The sequence below is a fragment of the Zingiber officinale genome, chromosome 2A (genome assembly GCF_018446385.1).
Source record: "Zingiber officinale cultivar Zhangliang chromosome 2A, Zo_v1.1, whole genome shotgun sequence".
In the NCBI taxonomy this organism is placed as follows: Eukaryota; Viridiplantae; Streptophyta; class Magnoliopsida; order Zingiberales; family Zingiberaceae; genus Zingiber; species Zingiber officinale.
Genome location: NC_055988.1, coordinates 169,988,432 through 170,006,248, shown reverse-complemented (window position 1 = coordinate 170,006,248; position 17,817 = coordinate 169,988,432). Strand labels below are relative to the sequence as shown.

Below are 17,817 nucleotides of genomic sequence, written 5' to 3'. Positions count from 1 at the left end.
GATATGACATATTGAAAATTATAAAAAACTCATTGAAAGGTTTAACCATTGGAGATATTTTAAAAGTTTTTTATAATTATGATGTGACATTGATGTGATATATTAGAAATTACAAAAAAAACTTATTGAAAAATTTAACAATTGGAGATGTCCTTAATCTCTGCCCATGCCACATAATTGATGATGCTCAAGGAGCTCTCCCCAATGGGGAGCGGCTCCCAACTTTTATTTGCCACATCATACAATGGGAGCTGGATGCTCTAACAGATTTTTTTTTTAAAATTTATTAAATTCAAAAGCTATTAAATGATATTTTTTAAGATTAAGATTAAATTATCTATCTATTAACGGCAGATATATTTTGATTGTATAGTAAAATGTCTATTTTTTTAAGGATTGGGTAGGAGCCTCTGTGTATCTTAATCTCTCCATGGTCAATTACTTTAATTATTTAATCAGATTAAAGAAAATCTTTCTACGTCTCTTCCATTCAATTCAAATCGAATATCAGATTATTCATCGGATCTTCAAATTCGATATCCCAAGCTAAATGGAGTAGAATATAAAAGAATTTTTTAAACCTGAATAAATAACCGAGTAGGGTGATATTTGACTTCAGATACGGAGATCGATATGACAGAATCCTACTAATTCTGATTATATCTCGTCCCGTCCGTGCATTTAATTTTCTCATACATTTCAAGGGAGGAAAGTTGAATACTGACGTAAATGAGGATAAAGATAGAGGATATAAAATCTGATCCAAATACCCTCACCGCCTGTGTGGCAGGTAAAACTCAGGTCATAAACAACAAAATAATTCCTAGTAAAGAATGTGAATCTTCAGCATTAGCTAATATTTAGTTGCTTGTCTTTAAAAGAGCAGTTAAGAGTTACACGTCAAAATTCCTTTCATCCAATGACTTTTTTTCACAAAATTGAATCACAGAAACAATCTGGTAAAGCAGTACCCCTTCCCATCACAAAATCTTCCCTGTGAGATTTCCATAACGCATCAGCCAGCTCCACCCCTTTCAGCCCGATTGAAGTAAAGTTTGCATAATCCCTCCTGCTCAGAACCAATGTTCTGTGATGTTCATTCACTGCTCTCATTGCAGTTACCATCTTGTCCATGTTTCCAAAATAAGTCGCTACATATGCATCACTGTTAATCGAAACATAGTAATCCAATGCGGCTTTAGTGTTGCCATGCATGGTGAGAAAATCTTCTGTTTGCAAGAGAGATGATTTAGTATGTGTGTTGGTGTAGACAGACGCGAAGCCTTCCGTCTCCATAAGACCATCACCAGCTGCCAAATAGATTGAAGTATTGGCAGGGATTTTAAGAGATTGGAGGATAAATGCTGTTTCTTTCGGTGTCAAAGGGCATTTCCCACGATTCCTCCAAGCACGTGCAGCATCACCAGTCCATGGTTTTCTATCGCCGCGTGCAGATTCAATAGAGCTCATGGATGCCAAGGAGAGTCCAGAGTATTCACATTGGCTGTATGCCACCATATCGGGTTCAAATCTGAGATGTAGAGAAAGGAAAGGTTTTGGTATCAATTTGAAAAGTTCAGAACCTTTAGCCTCCAAGGCCTTATTGAGACGCAGTGCTCTATAACACCCTTGGCAAAGAGCAGCCTTAGCATATAGTGGATACCTAAACCAAACAAAAATCATTAGGATTATCATTTGTTAACAATTGTTTTTCTTTCTATGTAAGAAAAGAAACAATCGGAGGAATCTGTGATCATTGTTAAATCAAATAAAAATTAACCAGCTTTAAAATAATTCTATTGTATGTGAATAGCTATTCGAAAAAATTGTAGAATTAAGAGATTCACATCTACACCAGTACACATAAAATATGCTAGTTGGAATTAGTATATCTAGATTAAAAGAATCATTTAAAAACTAAAAGATTTTAAATAGAGCAATCTCTATTGTGATGGGTAAGTCGTTCCAAGAAACATTAATTCACTAAATTTAGGGTATGAATATGAATTATGATCATTCAAGTGTCACATAAGCGGTAATTGATTTACAAGATAATTAAGGCATGCAAAAGGCAGTTGTTTCTTTACAAGATCATGAAGGATAAAAGCTACAGATGCTACACCAAATTGTTCTGATAACCAACAGTAAATTAAAATAAAAGTTCAGTTAATTTGCAAAGCTTACTGGTGACTATCAATTTTCTTTTCAAAGTATTTAACATTCTTTTCAATTATCATCAATTATTAAAAATGAAAATAAGTAGCATGATTTTACATATCAAAGCGACAACAAAATGTAAGTAAATAGCCACTACAAATGAAAAGAGTTGTCATGACCAGATATAAACATTTGTAAAAAATTGGAAGATTCCAAGTTGTTCATCTGGACATTATAGACGATGGGCTTGGATATAGAAACAACAGATCAACTGTTAAGATGCTGAAAAAGATCATTTTCCATGAATAGATGGATATTATTGGTTTTGAGTCTAATTCTGGAGTATCAAATGAAAGCAAAAATAGGTGCCATAGCAAAAGAAGATTCTCCAATCCAGCTTTAACAGCATGTTACCTCTAGTTAATTTCTCATACACACAACAGTTTGCTTCTCCTTTTAGAGGAAGATAGTATTTAAATAATCTAACTAATCCCCTAGCATTTCATGCATATCAATAATTGCATGATTCAGTAATTAAGAACATAGGATTCTAGTATTACAGCAACCCACAAAAACACTTCATCTACACAAACCTTAATATCAACTTATGTGGGAACAACTGAAAAATCAGTGCCTTGTTATTGTAGGAAAGAATTAGTTTCCTTTCTTTGCAAAAGACAGCTAACTGGGTTAAGTTATATAATTCTGCCATGTTTATATGCACGTCACAAGAAGCAAAAGAATTATGTTATTTTATTAATTTATATTTGATTTTTTAGTATCGATATGGTAAGCATTGATTTAAATGTCTAGTAGAGCTACAAACTTGTCTTATGATAGAGATGGACAGAGCGTAATTTCGTCGATCCTAGAACATTTGCTATAGTAATGGTTTTTGAAAAAAATACCTGTCTCTTCTCTGGCTCATAGCTGGTGTTAAAGATATAAAACGATGTTCCAGCAACGCAGGGAGCACTGCCTCAACATAATCAAACTGCCCTTTTCGTTTGTGGCAATCCACCCTGAAAGGTTCTGTTGAAGCAAACTCTTCAGGCAACTCTTTCACAACTTGGACAAAACCTTGAGTTTGTTGAATAAAGTAGTCTACATCAAACACATCGGCGAAGCCACTGATTGAGATCAAGATTTTCAATCAGCAATAATTGACTAACGATCATTCAACATTACTCTTTCAGCATTCCTACAATCATACCTCGACTCATTCCAGTAAGCGGCCACCTCAAACTTTGGCAATACCAGAGTAGCATTTAGGATTCGGGCTATGCCGATCCCGTCGCAGAACTGAAATTGGGCATAAAGCAACGACTTTTTCATCGCCATGAAGAAAATCAAGGAAAGACGAGGAAAATAAAATAAAGAACATATATTTTACAGATTGATTGAATCGCACTCACGTCGCGTCTCATCTGATTCAGGCCGCCATAGCAATCCACCCGAATGTACCCGTTGGTCTTCGCGGGCAGAGCTGCAGCATAAGAATCTTAACCCCGCTACGATTAAAAAAAAAATACAGTTTGAGCAGATCTCATTAATAATAATCTTAACCCTAACCCTAATGATGGACAGAGACTGAAAGGAGGGCAGACCAGCTAAAGGTGCGCTCTTCCACCAATTGCACGGCTTCCAATCCACCACCCTTCGCGCGCTCCAGATGTCGGACTCCTCCGGCGAGAAGGACCTGCTGAGGAGCAGGATAAGATGAGATGTGACGATAATGGGAGGGAGAGAGATAGATCTAGTACTCACTCGAAAGGATTAGAAGCGGTGGGAGAGAAGAGGAAGGCGGCGAGGAGGAGAACAGGAGGGAGTAGGAGGAAGGAAATCAGGAGGCGGCGGAGGAGCGGATGCACTCGGTGGCGCCACGAGGCAGACGACATCACGATCGCCGAAGATGGTTCCTGTCGGCGTGTTACTAGCGACGACGCAGGGATTCGGAGTTATTTCATCTTATACAGCAAAACAATGATGTAAATTATTGTTCTTTCTGGGCCTTTTCAAAAATAAACCCCGCATATTATATATCGCACATATTATTTTCCTTATTAAAAAAAATCGCTTTATTATTTCAAAGCTATTTCCTGGTATTGGAACACGCTGCGCGTTATCCTCCCGCTCCCCGCCGCCGTCCTCGCCAAATGCTCCGTCCTCACAGCCTCCTCGTCCCCTTCGCTTCCTCCTCCCACCGCTCGCCACTTCCTCCTCTCATCCTCCTTCATCGCACCGCCGCCAGTGGCTCCAATTTCCTCCGCGCTTCCGGCGGCAGGCCGGCCCCCTTGGCCGCGCTCCGACCATTGCTCGCCGATCTTCCTGAAACCGATGGTTCGCAGGAGGATGCACGAGGTATCGAGGACGGTCCCGTAGAGCTCCCTTCCTCCACCGGGTCCTCCATATTCGCAGTCGATGATAACCCTACCCCACTCCAGGTCTCCACCAGCGTGCTCCTCACCGGCGCCATCTCCGTCTTCTTGTTTCGATCCCTGCGGCGCCGCGCCAAAAGAGCCAAAGAATTGGTATCCTTCTTTCCCTCTCTCTCTTCATTTTCCTGTTCAGATTTTAGGAACTCGATGTCAAACAGAGATTGCGATCGAGCGGAGTGGAGAAGCCGAAAACCCTAAAGGACGAAGCTTTGGAGAGCTTGAAGGCGATTGGCGCGTCGCCATTGGAGGCAGGAAAACCACCCTCCCCACTGCAGGCATTGCTAGGCGGTATTGCGGCTGGGGTCATCGCCCTCATACTCTACAAGTTCACAACCACAATAGAGGCTTCTCTCAATCGTCAGACCATTTCCGATAATTTTTCGGTTAGTTTCTATTGGCAATTGTTTTTGCTCTATTGTTTTTCATCTCTCAAATTGAGTATCATCTGTGACCGTAAACATGTTTGTTAGTCAATTAAAACTAGACATGCATGGTCCTATACCCATTGCCGAGCAGTTTCTGGTTTGTTTGAAACTGCCTAAAAGTAGATGCAATAGTCGATCTGCAGTTCAGAGAGTGAACTGCATATACTAAGAACAAAGAACAAGCTTAGATCCTAAAGGAGTTGCTAAACGAGTTCTCTTATTATTCCAATCTGATACAAATGATTACTTTTAGTTACAGTTAGCGAATTTTATGAATGCAGAATGAGTGTCAAAAGAATGCTCTAAAGGTTTTGAATCGCTTAAGGTTGACTGAGACTGCTTCTTGATTTTTCAGAGTTTCAAATTGTTTAAGGTTTGATGGGTCTTGAAATTCAGAGTGCTCTGGTTCAGAAACAAAATTTGTTGCCTTTTAGGAGATGATTGTCGATAACCAAAAGAAGGATCACAAGGCTTAAAGTGAGAGAGTCTAACTTTTAGGCTCAACCTTTTGTGGATAATTGGTCTAAAGGAGTGTCTTGACCATTCAGACTTCATTTACCTGTTGTGGAGTTGTCCATGTTGGATGAGTCAATGAGTTTACCATCCTAGTAGGTAAAGCTCTAACAACAACATGATAATACACTAGAAGAAATTTGAGACTTGGAGTATTCCCTACAGATGCCTTGCAGAAATCAAAATTGAGTAGAGTTATTGTCCTCAAAATTCAAAACTGAGTTGCTTGTGGAAGTAGTTGAAGTAGATTAATTGTTTCAATGAAAAGAAAGATTGGAAGGAGAGAGCAGGAGCGGGAAAAAAAAAGAAGAAATTATTGACTGATGTAAGAGATTGCAACACGTAAAAATCTTGCCAGCATTTTATGAATCCTCTTACTTTTTATCCTTTTCATTGTTTTCTGCTATTTTTTTATCCAGCAAAAATATTGAATCTGTAAATATATACGCACTGTTTTACGCTTCTAGCTTAGAACATCCACATCAATATCTCTAAAATTTGGGATAAATCATCCATTTTATTAAATTTATATAATCATTTTTCACTTCATACTACATCAGTTATTCTAAAATTTTCATTAGCTTTATTTTTTTATTATTTTCTTCTCTCTCTTCCACATTTTTTATTATTTTTTCTTTCTCCCTATATAATATCTACTTTTTATTATCCAATCAATTCTCTATATTTATTCTCTCTTCCAAATCAAATGATATTTAAATGTTTAGGGAATGGATTTCATTCCCTAAATTTAGATAATTATTATTCATGGAATCTAAATTTAGGGAATGGATAGAGTAATTGATGTAAAAAAATTTTTTTTACATAAAATATAAAATTTAAAATAAATTCTCTGTTTAAGAAAGTTGATGTCGATACTCTTAATGAAAGAAACTCATTTATGTAACTTAAGTTACGACGTCAATGGCCTTTTCATTTTTCTAGCCACTGAAAGAATGCTTCTCAGAAAGCTTTATTTATGTTTTCCGGAAGATGATTTACAACGAAATGTATATTTTTTTCCTAATACAATTTCATTACAATGTTGTTCAGGTCCGACAGATAACCATCACAATAAGGTATGCCCTTTTTTTTTCCTAATGCGGTTTTTTACTTGCAAAGATCTGAGCTGTGTTACAAACATTTCTCAGAACTATTGTCAATGGGATTTGCTATCTCGCAACATTTGTTTTCGGTGTCAATTCTGTCGGCTTGATACTCTACGCCGGACAGTTAGCTCTTGGTTCCTTCAGTAATGCGCCTGCTACTGTAAAGGATGATACTCCTCGGCCCAGTGAAATGGCTCCAGCAGAAGGCACTGCTAATGCTTTGGAATCCAGAACGGATGAAGTGCCACAGAACTCAGACGAAACTAAATCATCATAAAAAAAAAAAAAAAAACTTGTTTGTATTTGTATGTGTAATTTAGTCATGCATTTCTGTGTTTTCTTTGCATTTCATGGATGCCAAACATTTTGAGCTCACTGGGAACTGCAGTGCGAGATCCTAAAACACATCAGGACGAATGATTTATTCTTTATTGTATGCGTTGGTTAATCTAATTTGACTGGTCAATATCACTTGAGCACTCGATGCTGATTAGATAATCAATTTTGCAATATCAAACTCTATGTTCTGGGGGGAAAAAATTCCATCCCCTAGCCACTATAAGTTGATCATAATCGCAAAAAGCTCTTTTGGAACTGCTATATGAATACAAAATTTGGTAACGTAAGAAAACTTCATCAGAACTATTGTATTAATTCCATTGATCTGGAACAGAGAATGAAAACGAAAAAATTGCGTTTGCCGGGAGTCGAACCCGGGTCTATTGCTTGGAAGGCAATTATCCTAACCGTTGGACTACAAACGCTAGTTGTCTTTCAAAATTACAAAATTGTATATCCAATATAGTTCTACTGTGCCAGTGGGACAAATCAAGCAAAAAAAAAAAAAATAGATTATTAATTTTAAATTAACTAGCTACTTATTTATCCACGCATTGCTTCGCATAAGACGGTAAGCAACCTCAGTTAAATTAACTTTCATAATGTTCAAATAAATGAACTAAGTCGAGCTTAAAATAAAATAAAGTAAATTATTAAAATAATTATTTAAATTTGACTTAATTTATTTTTTAGGGTTTTCGATAATATAAATTTTTGATAATATAAATTTATTTATTTATTTTTATTTTTTATTTATTTATTTAGTATTTGATAAAAATTTTATTGATAAATATTATTCACGAACGATATTCTTAAATATGTTCACAAACATTATTGACCAATATTAATTATCTGAATCTTATTTATTTAATTTAATAAATTGTTCAAATTTATTTATTTAATTAATTTTATATACTTTAAATGAACATAAATAAATTTTTATCAAATTGAATATCAAATTTATTCATCAATATTTAATTTATTTATTACATTAGTATATGTATATATATATTATGGATGGTACGCTAAGTGACGGTATGTGTTACAGTGATTTAGGCGTCAATTAGATTTTGCCTTTATAATTTAAGAATTGAATTATAATTTTCAAATTAAAAAATTAAAATTAAAAAGATTATAAATTCTTACAAGATATATATTTAAGATGGCTAATAGTATTTTTTTAATTTATTTTTCAGATTAATCACAAAACCTTCCAAATTACATTTATATTTTTCTGGCAGTGGTATATAAGTGGATAGGAAAAGTCTTGTAACGCACACTGAGGAGTTATTATAGAGACTTTGTTTTCTACTTCATAAATGCTCGGTCTGCCATTTGGTCACTCATCTTGATCTGAAACCCAAAACTCCAAGCGCATCACGAGTCTAAAGAGGCAAGGAGGAAGGTGGATTCCACTAATTAAATTCAAAATAAGAGCTCAAATCTATTGCATTATTGTAATATAACTTACATTCAAAATAAGAGCTCAAATCGATTGGATTATTGTAACAACTCCTGATATATAAAGACCATTGGTCTACCTCCGAAGCTAACTCTGATAATAAAACAATGGCGACGCTGATCTGAAACACGGGCGGCCACTATTTACAGACATGATGCAAAAGGTTGGAACCGCCAACCCAGCGGCCCCCTCACCCCGGCCCCACAAGTATGAGAGGGAGTAAATCACGGTGAATACGGGCCCAGTTATGACATGGCGGCCACTATTTACAGACATGGTGCCAGATCAGGGAAGGGAAGAGGGAGAGAGAGACAGAGGAGTTGGTCGCTAGCTTCGCCCCCACCATGCAGTCACCATCCCATCGGTACGCTTCAATTTCAAACTCTCGAACAAAGTGCCACCCTCTTTACTTCATCCATATCCGCCTCCGTCTCTCTTACTCACTCGACTTGACTCCCAACCTTACCTTATTATATATTTAGCTATACCCCTTTCACTTTCTCCTCGCCCATTTCACAACTTAATCATGGTTTCTGCCGACGCCATTCGAACAGCAGTTGGAATTCTTGGTATGCACTGCATGCAATCTATTGTTTTAATCGCACATTTTAATCTCTCTCCCTCTCTCTCTGTTTCCAGGGAATGCAATTTCACTGGGCCTCTTCCTGTCTCCACTGTAAGCATATCTAGTCTATGTGTGTAAATTGTTGTCCATTTTTCGGGGGGAGTTTAATGGATGGATGTGTTAGGCCGACATTTGTAAGAATATGCAAGAAAGGGTCGGTGGAGGAGTTCTCGGTGGTGCCGTACGTCGCGACGCTGCTGAACTGCATGATGTGGGTGGTGTACGGGCTGCCGGTGGTGCACCCGCACAGCACGCTGGTGCTCACCATCAACGGCTCCGGCATGGCCATCGAGCTCGCCTACGTCCTCCTCTTCCTAATCTACGCCCGGAGCGGCAAGCAGCGAGGGAAGGTGGCCGCCATTCTGGCGGCCGAGACTACCTTCGTCGCTGCCGTCGCACTGGTGGTCCTCACCACGGTGCACACCAACGACCGCCGCTCGATGGTCGTCGGCGTCCTCTGCGTCGTCTTCGGCGCCATGATGTACGCCGCTCCCTTATCCGTCATGGTAAGTAAACAACTACATTTAGTGGAATATTAATTATATTTTTCTGGTAATTAAATGGTTGATAGTTAATTAATGAGTGATTTGTGTTTTTTTTTTTACTGATGTGGCAGAAAATGGTGATAGAGACGAAGAGCGTTGAGTTCATGCCACTGACTTTGTCGCTTGCGTCGTTGTTTAATGGACTTTGCTGGACTGCTTACGCGCTCATCCGCTTTGACCTTTACATCACTGTGAGAATTCCTGAGATGGTTAAAATCTTTTGTTAATTTACCTATCACATGCGATGTTTGGAGAGAGAGAGATATGAGAGATGGGCACTGTACGAAACTGGCAATCATGAAGCTATCCCATCCCAGTGATGGGCAGTTTCGAAGTCGCTGGTCCTTGTGATACAGAATTCAGTCTCGTGAACCATTCTACCGAGTGACGCCGATGCATCGTCTTCATTTGGCCTCTTTTGCATGCAGATACCTAACGCGCTCGGCGTGGCGTTCGCGGTGGCGCAGCTGGTGCTCTACGCCGTCTACTACAGCTCCACGCAGCGGCAGATCGCCGGCCGGAGGCGGAAGGCGGCGGAGGCGGAGATGGCGGAGGTGGTGGTGGTCCAGGCCGTCGACGCTAACAACGACAAGGCTGGAAGTGGCGCCGCCGCCAAATGACATGGCAGGAAGAGTTTGAATAATATGTACTGTGTTTTAATTTCCGTGGTAAAAAATTGAACTATGACTCGTCTACAACATAAAATATTTAAATCTTCTTGACTATTCCTGCCTAATTGACCCATCCAGTCTCACTCAAATCATCCAAACAACGCCCCTAAATTTTTGTAATTTAACAACCATCGAGAGAAGAGTTATCTGCTAAATCAAATAAAATCACAGACGATAGTGTAAGAGGGAAAGAATGGCATTGTACTTCAACAAATGTAGAGACCGCTAATTACAACCGTCTTCAAACTCGCTAATGGAAAATTAATATTGTTGGTGCAAAAGAAGCCAGAAGTCCACCAGCAAGTAAAAATAACTCGTTAAGTATAACTTACATTCAGTCAGAAAATAATGATGGAAATACCCATTGCAAAGCAACCCAAGGCTACCCATGGGCTTAGTCGTTCGCCTGAAGCAAAATCAAGATGGATGTCATGTAAGATATCAGGAGTATGACACATTGCAAAATTTTGAAAAAAAACTCCACTGAGACTTTGTTTTATTGCATAAATGGGAAGTGTTGGGCAACCTATGCCAACGAGTGGTCATCAATTTACATATATCTTGGAATTACCATGCAAGAGACATAACACAAAATCGGGAACAGCCAGCAAAGCTTCTGGCCTTCCTAGGAGTTAAATCCAAATCCAAACTTGCAGTTGATAATGAATTGTGTAAAATTCTTTTTCTAGGCTGTGTCAAGAATGATTCGAAGAAACATAACTTGCAGATCAATGGTAAAGAAACATGAGTTCGTGCCATTTTTTCTTTTAAAAAAATATATCTTAGCATTAATAGGCTACCTACCAAATCCATAGACTGAATTTTCAAGCTCCCAATCACGGAGCAATCACAAAGCTAGTAGATGACGTTGGTAATGTTCTGTGCTTGAGATGTTGAAACTGGATTCAAATTGTTCATTGCTCCGATTTCCATCTTTTGAATTTCTTATCAGGATAGCTACAGAGAGAAAGTTTGATACACTATCCATCTATCAGCTGAAAGCGACAAAGTTATCTTAGTCGACAATACAAGCTATTATAAAATAACAGCCAAGTGCTTAGACGTGGACAAACCGAACTGAAGCAAGAGAATTGTTGTCAAGAAAATCTCCTGTTGGAAGTGTTGAGGTAGGGGCAGACCCCCATTCATCCCAATTCGGACTCTCGAAAGGAAGACATAATATATACTGACACAACGGAGCACCCACTGTTGGACTATAGGTGAAGAGCATCCTAGCTTTAACATCCTTCCTCCCGACTCACGCCTACGCAGACTGTAATACTCCGGTTCTGAGATTCTGATTAAATATGACTTAAAAGATTAGATGGTACTATCCATATCACCAAGGTGCACCTTTTTTTTCGGAAGCCCAAACTTAAGAACTCCAAAGTTAAGCGTGCTTGGCTTGGAGAAATCTGAAGATGGGTGACCTCCTGGGAAGTTTTCCAGGTGCGTGCGAGTGAGGACAAAGCACGCTGAAAGGACCTACGGTGGTCTGTGGAGCTAGTCATCAAACCGATAGGTAATTCTGGTGTCATTCCTGGTTCGGTCCGGGTTGGGCCCGCCCGGGCTGGGGCGTTACACAGACACTATTAGACCTGTGCATTTACCAATGCAAGACTGTATTTGTGGAGCCTCCTAGCTTTGACACAAAGGCTTGAATAGAAGGAAAGAAATTGAAAGATAGAGAAGTTTATCTATAGTTCATCTACGATTTAAACACATTAGCCTTTGCAAGATACTGCACGCTATATCGATATATCTAACTATCCTGATGTTGAAAACTATATAATCATTTTTAAGAAGGGTATAATAAGTACTCTGAAAAGAAACAATTGAAAACTAAAATATAGGAATAAAATGTGTTGGCTAATAATACATCCTCTAAGATTGCTAGAATTATGAACAATGGGATGAGAAACTGTTTAATTCATATATAGGGCATGTGGATGAGTAATACTAATATGGAGAAGTAACTGTTGCGAGTATCACAAGACTAGTTCTTAAAGAAGCCTGAAACTGCATATAGATGAAAAGAGTTGTAAAAATAATATATAAATGTTGATTGTAACTTTCTGATAATGTTATTCCTGCTCCGCCCAATAGTAGTTTAGTTTTTAGATTACAAAATCAATTAATGAAGAATGTAATATTTAGGAAGGAAATGTGACTAGTCAATACACACTACAAATGGCTGGAATCAATAAGAAGGAAGAGCAGCTCATCCCAAAAGAAAAATATTAACCATAATTTCCACTGATATTAAAGTATTTGCATGAAAATTGCAAAAGAAATAATCAACTGCAATCATCAACCCTAAAATATGAGGGATAGATATATTAATCAATTCATTTTTTACATTGTGTGCGTGCCATTGCAACATGCAAAATAAATCATCTTCAAACCATGTTTTTCCCAATTCATTGTCATATATGCATATACTTAGTAAACAACAAACGCGCATATTCCTACAAAATACTTTTTTGCATGCTTACCTAATGCATTGCCAGCATAGAGAACAAGCATGATTCTGATTCTAATACAGCATAAGATTTGGAAACCAATGGAAAATTTTACAAACTAATTCATTCTAAACAGTTAATGATAACATACCTATTCTAGCAGCCTTCCAGAAGAAACCACGAAACCTGACAGAAGTTAAACTACAAAATCAAATCCTGCAAATTATTGGTAAAGATAACAATTAAACCACTAAAAAATTAACATCTAGAACGCTTTATGATGTGCTTCAACCCATTGCCCCATGAGAAACGTGTGTTCATTCGGAATAAGACAATGCTCATGAACAATTGTTACAACTTCTGCTGTACAACTTTGATAACACATGAACAACAACTTTGGGGCAAATTTCAGCAAGGGGCAGCAGTAAACATTAGTGGGATGACTAACAATCCTGACGAGCACCTAATAAGGAAGTCTGAAAATGCTTTACAACTGAGAATTTGTTAGGAACATGATAGTATTCGACAAAATTACCACAAGGACACTCATACTTGCAATCCTTTTCAATATCGAATGACCTAAAACTTTTACACTCTTTTGCAAAATCAAAAGAGAACTGTTGATCCATTTTTCAAGTAACAGGAAACATCTTGAATAAGGGATTTCAGACTTCTGTTCCTAGACAGAGTGTTCCAAACTATCATAATGATCACAATGTCTGTGTGTCAGTTGAAGACAACTCTAAAAAGTCTCCTTTGCTTCTCCAACGTCTTCACCTCCAGGTTCCAACTTGATTATATTCTCTATTTAAGCTACCTTACAAAGGTGTCTCCTAAAGAAAGAAAAATAATAAGAAAAAACTTTCCTGCTTTACATCCTTCTCCAACTCACAAGTCACCTAAATGATACAGATTCTCAATGAACAAGCCCTAGAATACTAACATGAAATGGAATCATACAGAAAAGAGAATAATTTCGAATACAAATAAGAGGAAACCTGGGAGACTGCTGGTAATTACCCTGTCCTTTGCTCGAGAATGGCAGGGAATTGCATCTTGATGTAGGTGCAGGTGCAGATCATGAACAGCACCACCATCAGGAAAGAATGGAAATTGAACAGCGCCGACTGACGAAGCAGCCAAGTGTCAGCATCAGTAATTCCCCAAATCGATCGGCAAGGAATAAGGCAAGAGTCGATGCACGAATCAGAAAGAGGATATGGATTTCTCTTACCATGGGAGGCGATTCCTAGATATCAATCGAGGAACTTGGATCTGTACCGCAGCGGGATATCGCAGAAGGACCTTGAATGACGATCGCCGGAGTTGCTCTTTCTCTTCCAGGGTTACGACTCGGCTGCGAACGAAACCAGTTTTCGTCGAAGCCCCTCGTTCCAATTGTCTGTTGGCTGCTACTCCTTTCCCACGGTAATAAAACGTTCAGTAAAATTTCATTTTACCCCTGCAACTTTAGTATTTATGAAAACTCCCATTGTTTAGCAAAGGGATGATTGTTAAATAACCAAATATTTATGGACAATTCAATTTGATAATAAACATATAAGATTATGATTGAACCCATATACATTAGCTCATTAATATTTATAAATAATATTCATAAATAATATTTATAAATTATATTTATTAATAAATTTTTTAACAATATATTAAATAAAAAATTAAAATGAGGAAAAGGACAACAAATTGTTGTGAATGAACACGTACACTTCCACTTAGAATAAATGTAAAGAACTTAGCATACGCATACAAAGAGTACACCACAAATAGGCACAAAAAGGAAATTATACAAGTGCTTGAACTTAATATTTTAACCGGCCAGTCCGGTTTGATAGCATCATTATTTTTCATCATGAAACAATTTTTTTTGTTTTCTTTTCTTCAATGGAGGATCAAAAGAAGCGGATGACAGAGATCCTCCCTGCCCTTTCTCGGAGCGGCGGCGCGTTGTCATATCAGTCGCAGCTGGAGTCCGGACTATAGCCAGTATGCTGCCTTCTCTGCGCATTAAGCCTAATTCCGTGACCGGGGCTTCGAGCGGCCAGATACATTGACGTGCCCCCGCCGGAGCTTGATGAGTCGGCAGCATGGCCTGGGCGTAATCTCCCAATCCCTGTCTTGGCCATGGCTGGCGGTGGCGCCTGGGCCCGCGCCTTGGCTCTGGCGGACTGCGTGGCTGCCATGTAACTTGGAACCGCGGCCCGTGGTCGGGCGGGCTCATCTTTGGAGTGGTAGGAGTAGCGAGTGGTCGGATTGATTGGGCTGGCTCTTCCAGGGTCCATCTCGACCGTCTTCTCCGAGAGGCCGTCCATGGCGGCCGTGGCCGTGACGTACGAGCTCACGGGTGGCGGCCGGAGGCCGCCACGCCTGGCCTCCCACTGCTCCACAGCCATCCACCGCTCAAGCCAGTTCCAGCCCCACTGGGGTTTCACCTGCTCCGGCGGCCACTGCTGCAGCCACCGTGAGAACGTGCCGTATTGCTATGGAATCGACATTTCAGTGACGGAAATAGTTACCTGATGCGTGCAAGTGTACGCGTAAGCGAGGGCTCTCTCGCGGCGGACCGCGGCTTCGTGCTTGCTCTGGGAGTCGGCGGAGACGGTGTCCATGCTCTGCTGTCGTCCGTCCCAACCCTTTAGCGGGCTCTTCATCGCGCACATGGGTCGATTGGTTGCGTCCCCCTCTTCGTCGTCTTCTTCCACGTCGAGGCGGTGGTAATCCTGCGTCCCTCTGCTTTTCATGTGACTGAGGCGGTAGGTGTCGTGGTCAGTCGGGGAAGGGGAGAAGAGGAGGTTGCGGTGGGTGGTGGCGAGCTGGAGGCGGCGCGCGCGGACCAGGGCCTGCACGCGGACGAGCGACTGCATGCAGCGCAGGGTCGTGTACGCCTGTTTCCGGACCTGGTGGCCTCGCACCAGCGCCTGCAGCTTCACGAGTCCCCTCAACGCTCGCCTCGCTCGCCGTGCCTGCGCAACAATTGAGTGATGATAGTACAACTCTGCTTCCTTTGCTAGTTTTTACGCAACCAGTTAAGTATTTCTTCAATCACGGTTAGCGTTCTGTTCTTGCCATCAAACCGAAGGAATTGGAACGGTGCTAGTTCATGTGAAATACCTGGCGTTGCAACTTTTTTATTGGTAGGACGTTGATGCGAGATAATTTTTCGTTCCAAGCGGTGTGCCAGTGGTGTATTTATGACAATACAAATTTAATTGGTTCATGTGCGCTCGCTAAAAATGCCCTTCGCAATGGGGCAATGGCAATGTTTGTAACAGCAGAGTTTCCGCAGTGAAAACGGGGAGCTTCGATTACACGTCTAATCGCGAACCGTAATGCGTAGAGAGAGAGAGAAGCAGGAGGAAAGGACAGGAAACGAGAGGAAAGATCGGAAACGCACCAAATAACCGCGGTAGAAAGACTGGATGACGACCGCCGCGCGGTCTTTCTTCGACGTCCGCGAGCCGCCCGCCAGCCACACCGCTCTCGCCGCCGCCTCCGCGGCGGCCGCTGCCGCCCTCGTCGCCGCAGCTATCGCGCGGTCCCGCTCCACTACCACCACCCGATCATCCTCCTCCTCTTCCTCTTCCTCGCCGCCGCCGTGGTTGGTCGCATCCGGCGACGTCTCGACCGGGAAATGTTCCACGGACAAGATCTCGGAGGACACCTCATTGTTCTCCTCCGCTTCCGACGGCGCTGCCGCTGCGGCCGCCGCCGCCTCCCTCTTCCTGTCCCTCTGAGGCGAACAAGAAAATCGGCACAGCGAATGTCAACCGGCATTTATAGATCGAAGGCGGCAGAACAATCCAAGAGAAGAGGAACATTACCCGGCGATTGGACATCGAGTGGGTCGCCTCCTTGGACTTGAAGACCTTCTTCACCGTCGACAGCCAGCTCGTCTTCTTCCCCATCGATCGATCTCCGGAAGGACGACTGAGAGAGAGAGAGAGGGAAGGAGAGACCGGAGTTGAGATTTCTGGTGGTGAGGAGGTGAGTTAGTTGCTAAAAGTGCTTGCTCTCGTGTTTGCCGTCGGGGCGCCGATGGAATTTATGGCGGTCACGAGGCCGCGTCTACCCCTGTTAGAGATGGATCCCATTTATAATCACGGTATTTTGCCATAATACGACGGTTCTACATTGGGAAATCAGTCATATTTTACCTCCATAAAAGACTTGATTCCAGATCTACCAAAGTAAACTTCAATTCATAGCATAGTTCTGAGTACCAATGCATCACTTATATAAATTTATTTCTTTTATTTTATTTGGATGAGTCTAATGACTAGCGTATGAGATGTTGTCAATCTCAATAAAATTGAGATAAATTTTTTTGTTATATGCTAGTCACTATTTAACTCTTCCATGTCTATCCTGAAATAAATTGACGAGGACATTTAAAATGAATATGTATTCACCTTTTATACCTTTTGTCCACATAAGTATCCATTATTTAGAGTGCCATATGATATTTCTTCCGAATTAAAAATTTAGAAGGTTGGATATTGGACGACTTTTGAATTTGTCTCATCAATCTATGGGACTAGGCATCCCTCTCTCCAAAATTAATTAGACCGAAAAATTCACACATGTAGTAAAAAACAAAACAACAAGATTACTTTGGATACTAAATTTTGAGAGAAATTTTGTTTTCAACGTGTGTGTATATATAGACGCTTTAATTTTATATATATATAGAGAGTTTTGATCTCCTGCGCGCTCGCACAGTGCGCGACTGTGCGCGCGCGCAGGAGATCGGTCAGTTTTTTATTTTTTTTTTAATTTTTTAAATATTTTAAATTTCAAAAATCAATTAAAAAATTTAACATTTCCTTATATAAATTTTTAATATCTTAATATATCCCCTTAACATATTATAATACTCAATAAATACTTAAATTAATTTTATTTTAATTTTTTTTTAAAACCAAACACTATAACCTAATTGGAAAGTCTAAACCCCAGAGGTAAAATCTAAAAAAAAAATAGTTTTAACACTATAATCAAAGCCTGAACCCTAAAAACCGTTGTTATCCTGCGCGGCGCGCACAGTCACGCACTGTGG

The 17,817-nt window shown here is 40.1% G+C and overlaps 5 protein-coding genes and 1 non-coding gene across 12 annotated transcripts; 2 read left to right on the top strand and 4 right to left on the bottom strand.

Moving 5' to 3' along the window:
* Positions 1-817: 817 nt before the first annotated feature.
* LOC122043221 (O-fucosyltransferase 13-like) lies at positions 818-4,095 on the bottom strand. Of its 6 annotated transcripts, none has more exons than XM_042603742.1 (6): positions 3,925-4,095; positions 3,765-3,859; positions 3,573-3,658; positions 3,371-3,459; positions 3,066-3,287; positions 818-1,663 (listed from the first exon to the last, which is right to left on the bottom strand). In XM_042603742.1, exons 1-6 carry the CDS (start codon positions 4,053-4,055, stop codon positions 931-933), a joined length of 1,356 nt encoding a protein of 451 aa, XP_042459676.1. In that variant the 5' UTR covers positions 4,056-4,095; the 3' UTR covers positions 818-930. The 6 variants fall into 6 exon arrangements, with proteins under 6 accessions (XP_042459676.1, XP_042459679.1, XP_042459677.1 ...); XM_042603745.1 differs by having other exon boundaries at positions 3,573-3,643; XM_042603743.1 differs by having other exon boundaries at positions 3,765-3,856.
* A 144-nt stretch (positions 4,096-4,239) lies between these two features.
* Positions 4,240-7,092, top strand: LOC122043220. The gene is made up of 4 exons (XM_042603741.1): positions 4,240-4,688; positions 4,754-4,978; positions 6,584-6,609; positions 6,682-7,092. The coding sequence occupies exons 1-4, from the start codon at positions 4,314-4,316 to the stop codon at positions 6,914-6,916; spliced, it is 861 nt and encodes a 286-aa protein (XP_042459675.1). The 5' UTR covers positions 4,240-4,313; the 3' UTR covers positions 6,917-7,092.
* Positions 7,093-7,331: 239 nt separating this feature from the next.
* Positions 7,332-7,403, bottom strand: TRNAG-UCC. The gene has a single exon. It is a non-coding gene; the product is annotated as a tRNA-Gly (tRNA).
* A 1,478-nt stretch (positions 7,404-8,881) lies between these two features.
* Positions 8,882-10,346, top strand: LOC122043217 (bidirectional sugar transporter SWEET4-like). The gene is made up of 5 exons (XM_042603739.1): positions 8,882-9,009; positions 9,080-9,116; positions 9,190-9,571; positions 9,682-9,801; positions 10,039-10,346. Exons 1-5 carry the CDS (start codon positions 8,967-8,969, stop codon positions 10,228-10,230), a joined length of 774 nt encoding a protein of 257 aa, XP_042459673.1. The 5' UTR covers positions 8,882-8,966; the 3' UTR covers positions 10,231-10,346.
* Positions 10,347-10,461: 115 nt separating this feature from the next.
* On the bottom strand, positions 10,462-14,166 carry LOC122043218 (protein kish-like). Its single transcript, XM_042603740.1, has 4 exons — positions 13,978-14,166; positions 13,764-13,870; positions 12,895-12,929; positions 10,462-10,687 (listed from the first exon to the last, which is right to left on the bottom strand). Exons 1-4 carry the CDS (start codon positions 13,978-13,980, stop codon positions 10,620-10,622), a joined length of 213 nt encoding a protein of 70 aa, XP_042459674.1. The 5' UTR covers positions 13,981-14,166; the 3' UTR covers positions 10,462-10,619.
* Positions 14,167-14,508: 342 nt separating this feature from the next.
* LOC122043216 (protein IQ-DOMAIN 21-like) lies at positions 14,509-16,821 on the bottom strand. 2 transcript variants are annotated; one of them, XM_042603737.1, is made up of 4 exons: positions 16,583-16,821; positions 16,156-16,491; positions 15,278-15,724; positions 14,509-15,211 (listed from the first exon to the last, which is right to left on the bottom strand). In XM_042603737.1, exons 1-4 carry the CDS (start codon positions 16,664-16,666, stop codon positions 14,717-14,719), a joined length of 1,362 nt encoding a protein of 453 aa, XP_042459671.1. In that variant the 5' UTR covers positions 16,667-16,821; the 3' UTR covers positions 14,509-14,716. The 2 variants fall into 2 exon arrangements, with proteins under 2 accessions (XP_042459671.1, XP_042459672.1); XM_042603738.1 differs by having other exon boundaries at positions 14,509-15,208.
* Positions 16,822-17,817: the final 996 nt, after the last annotated feature.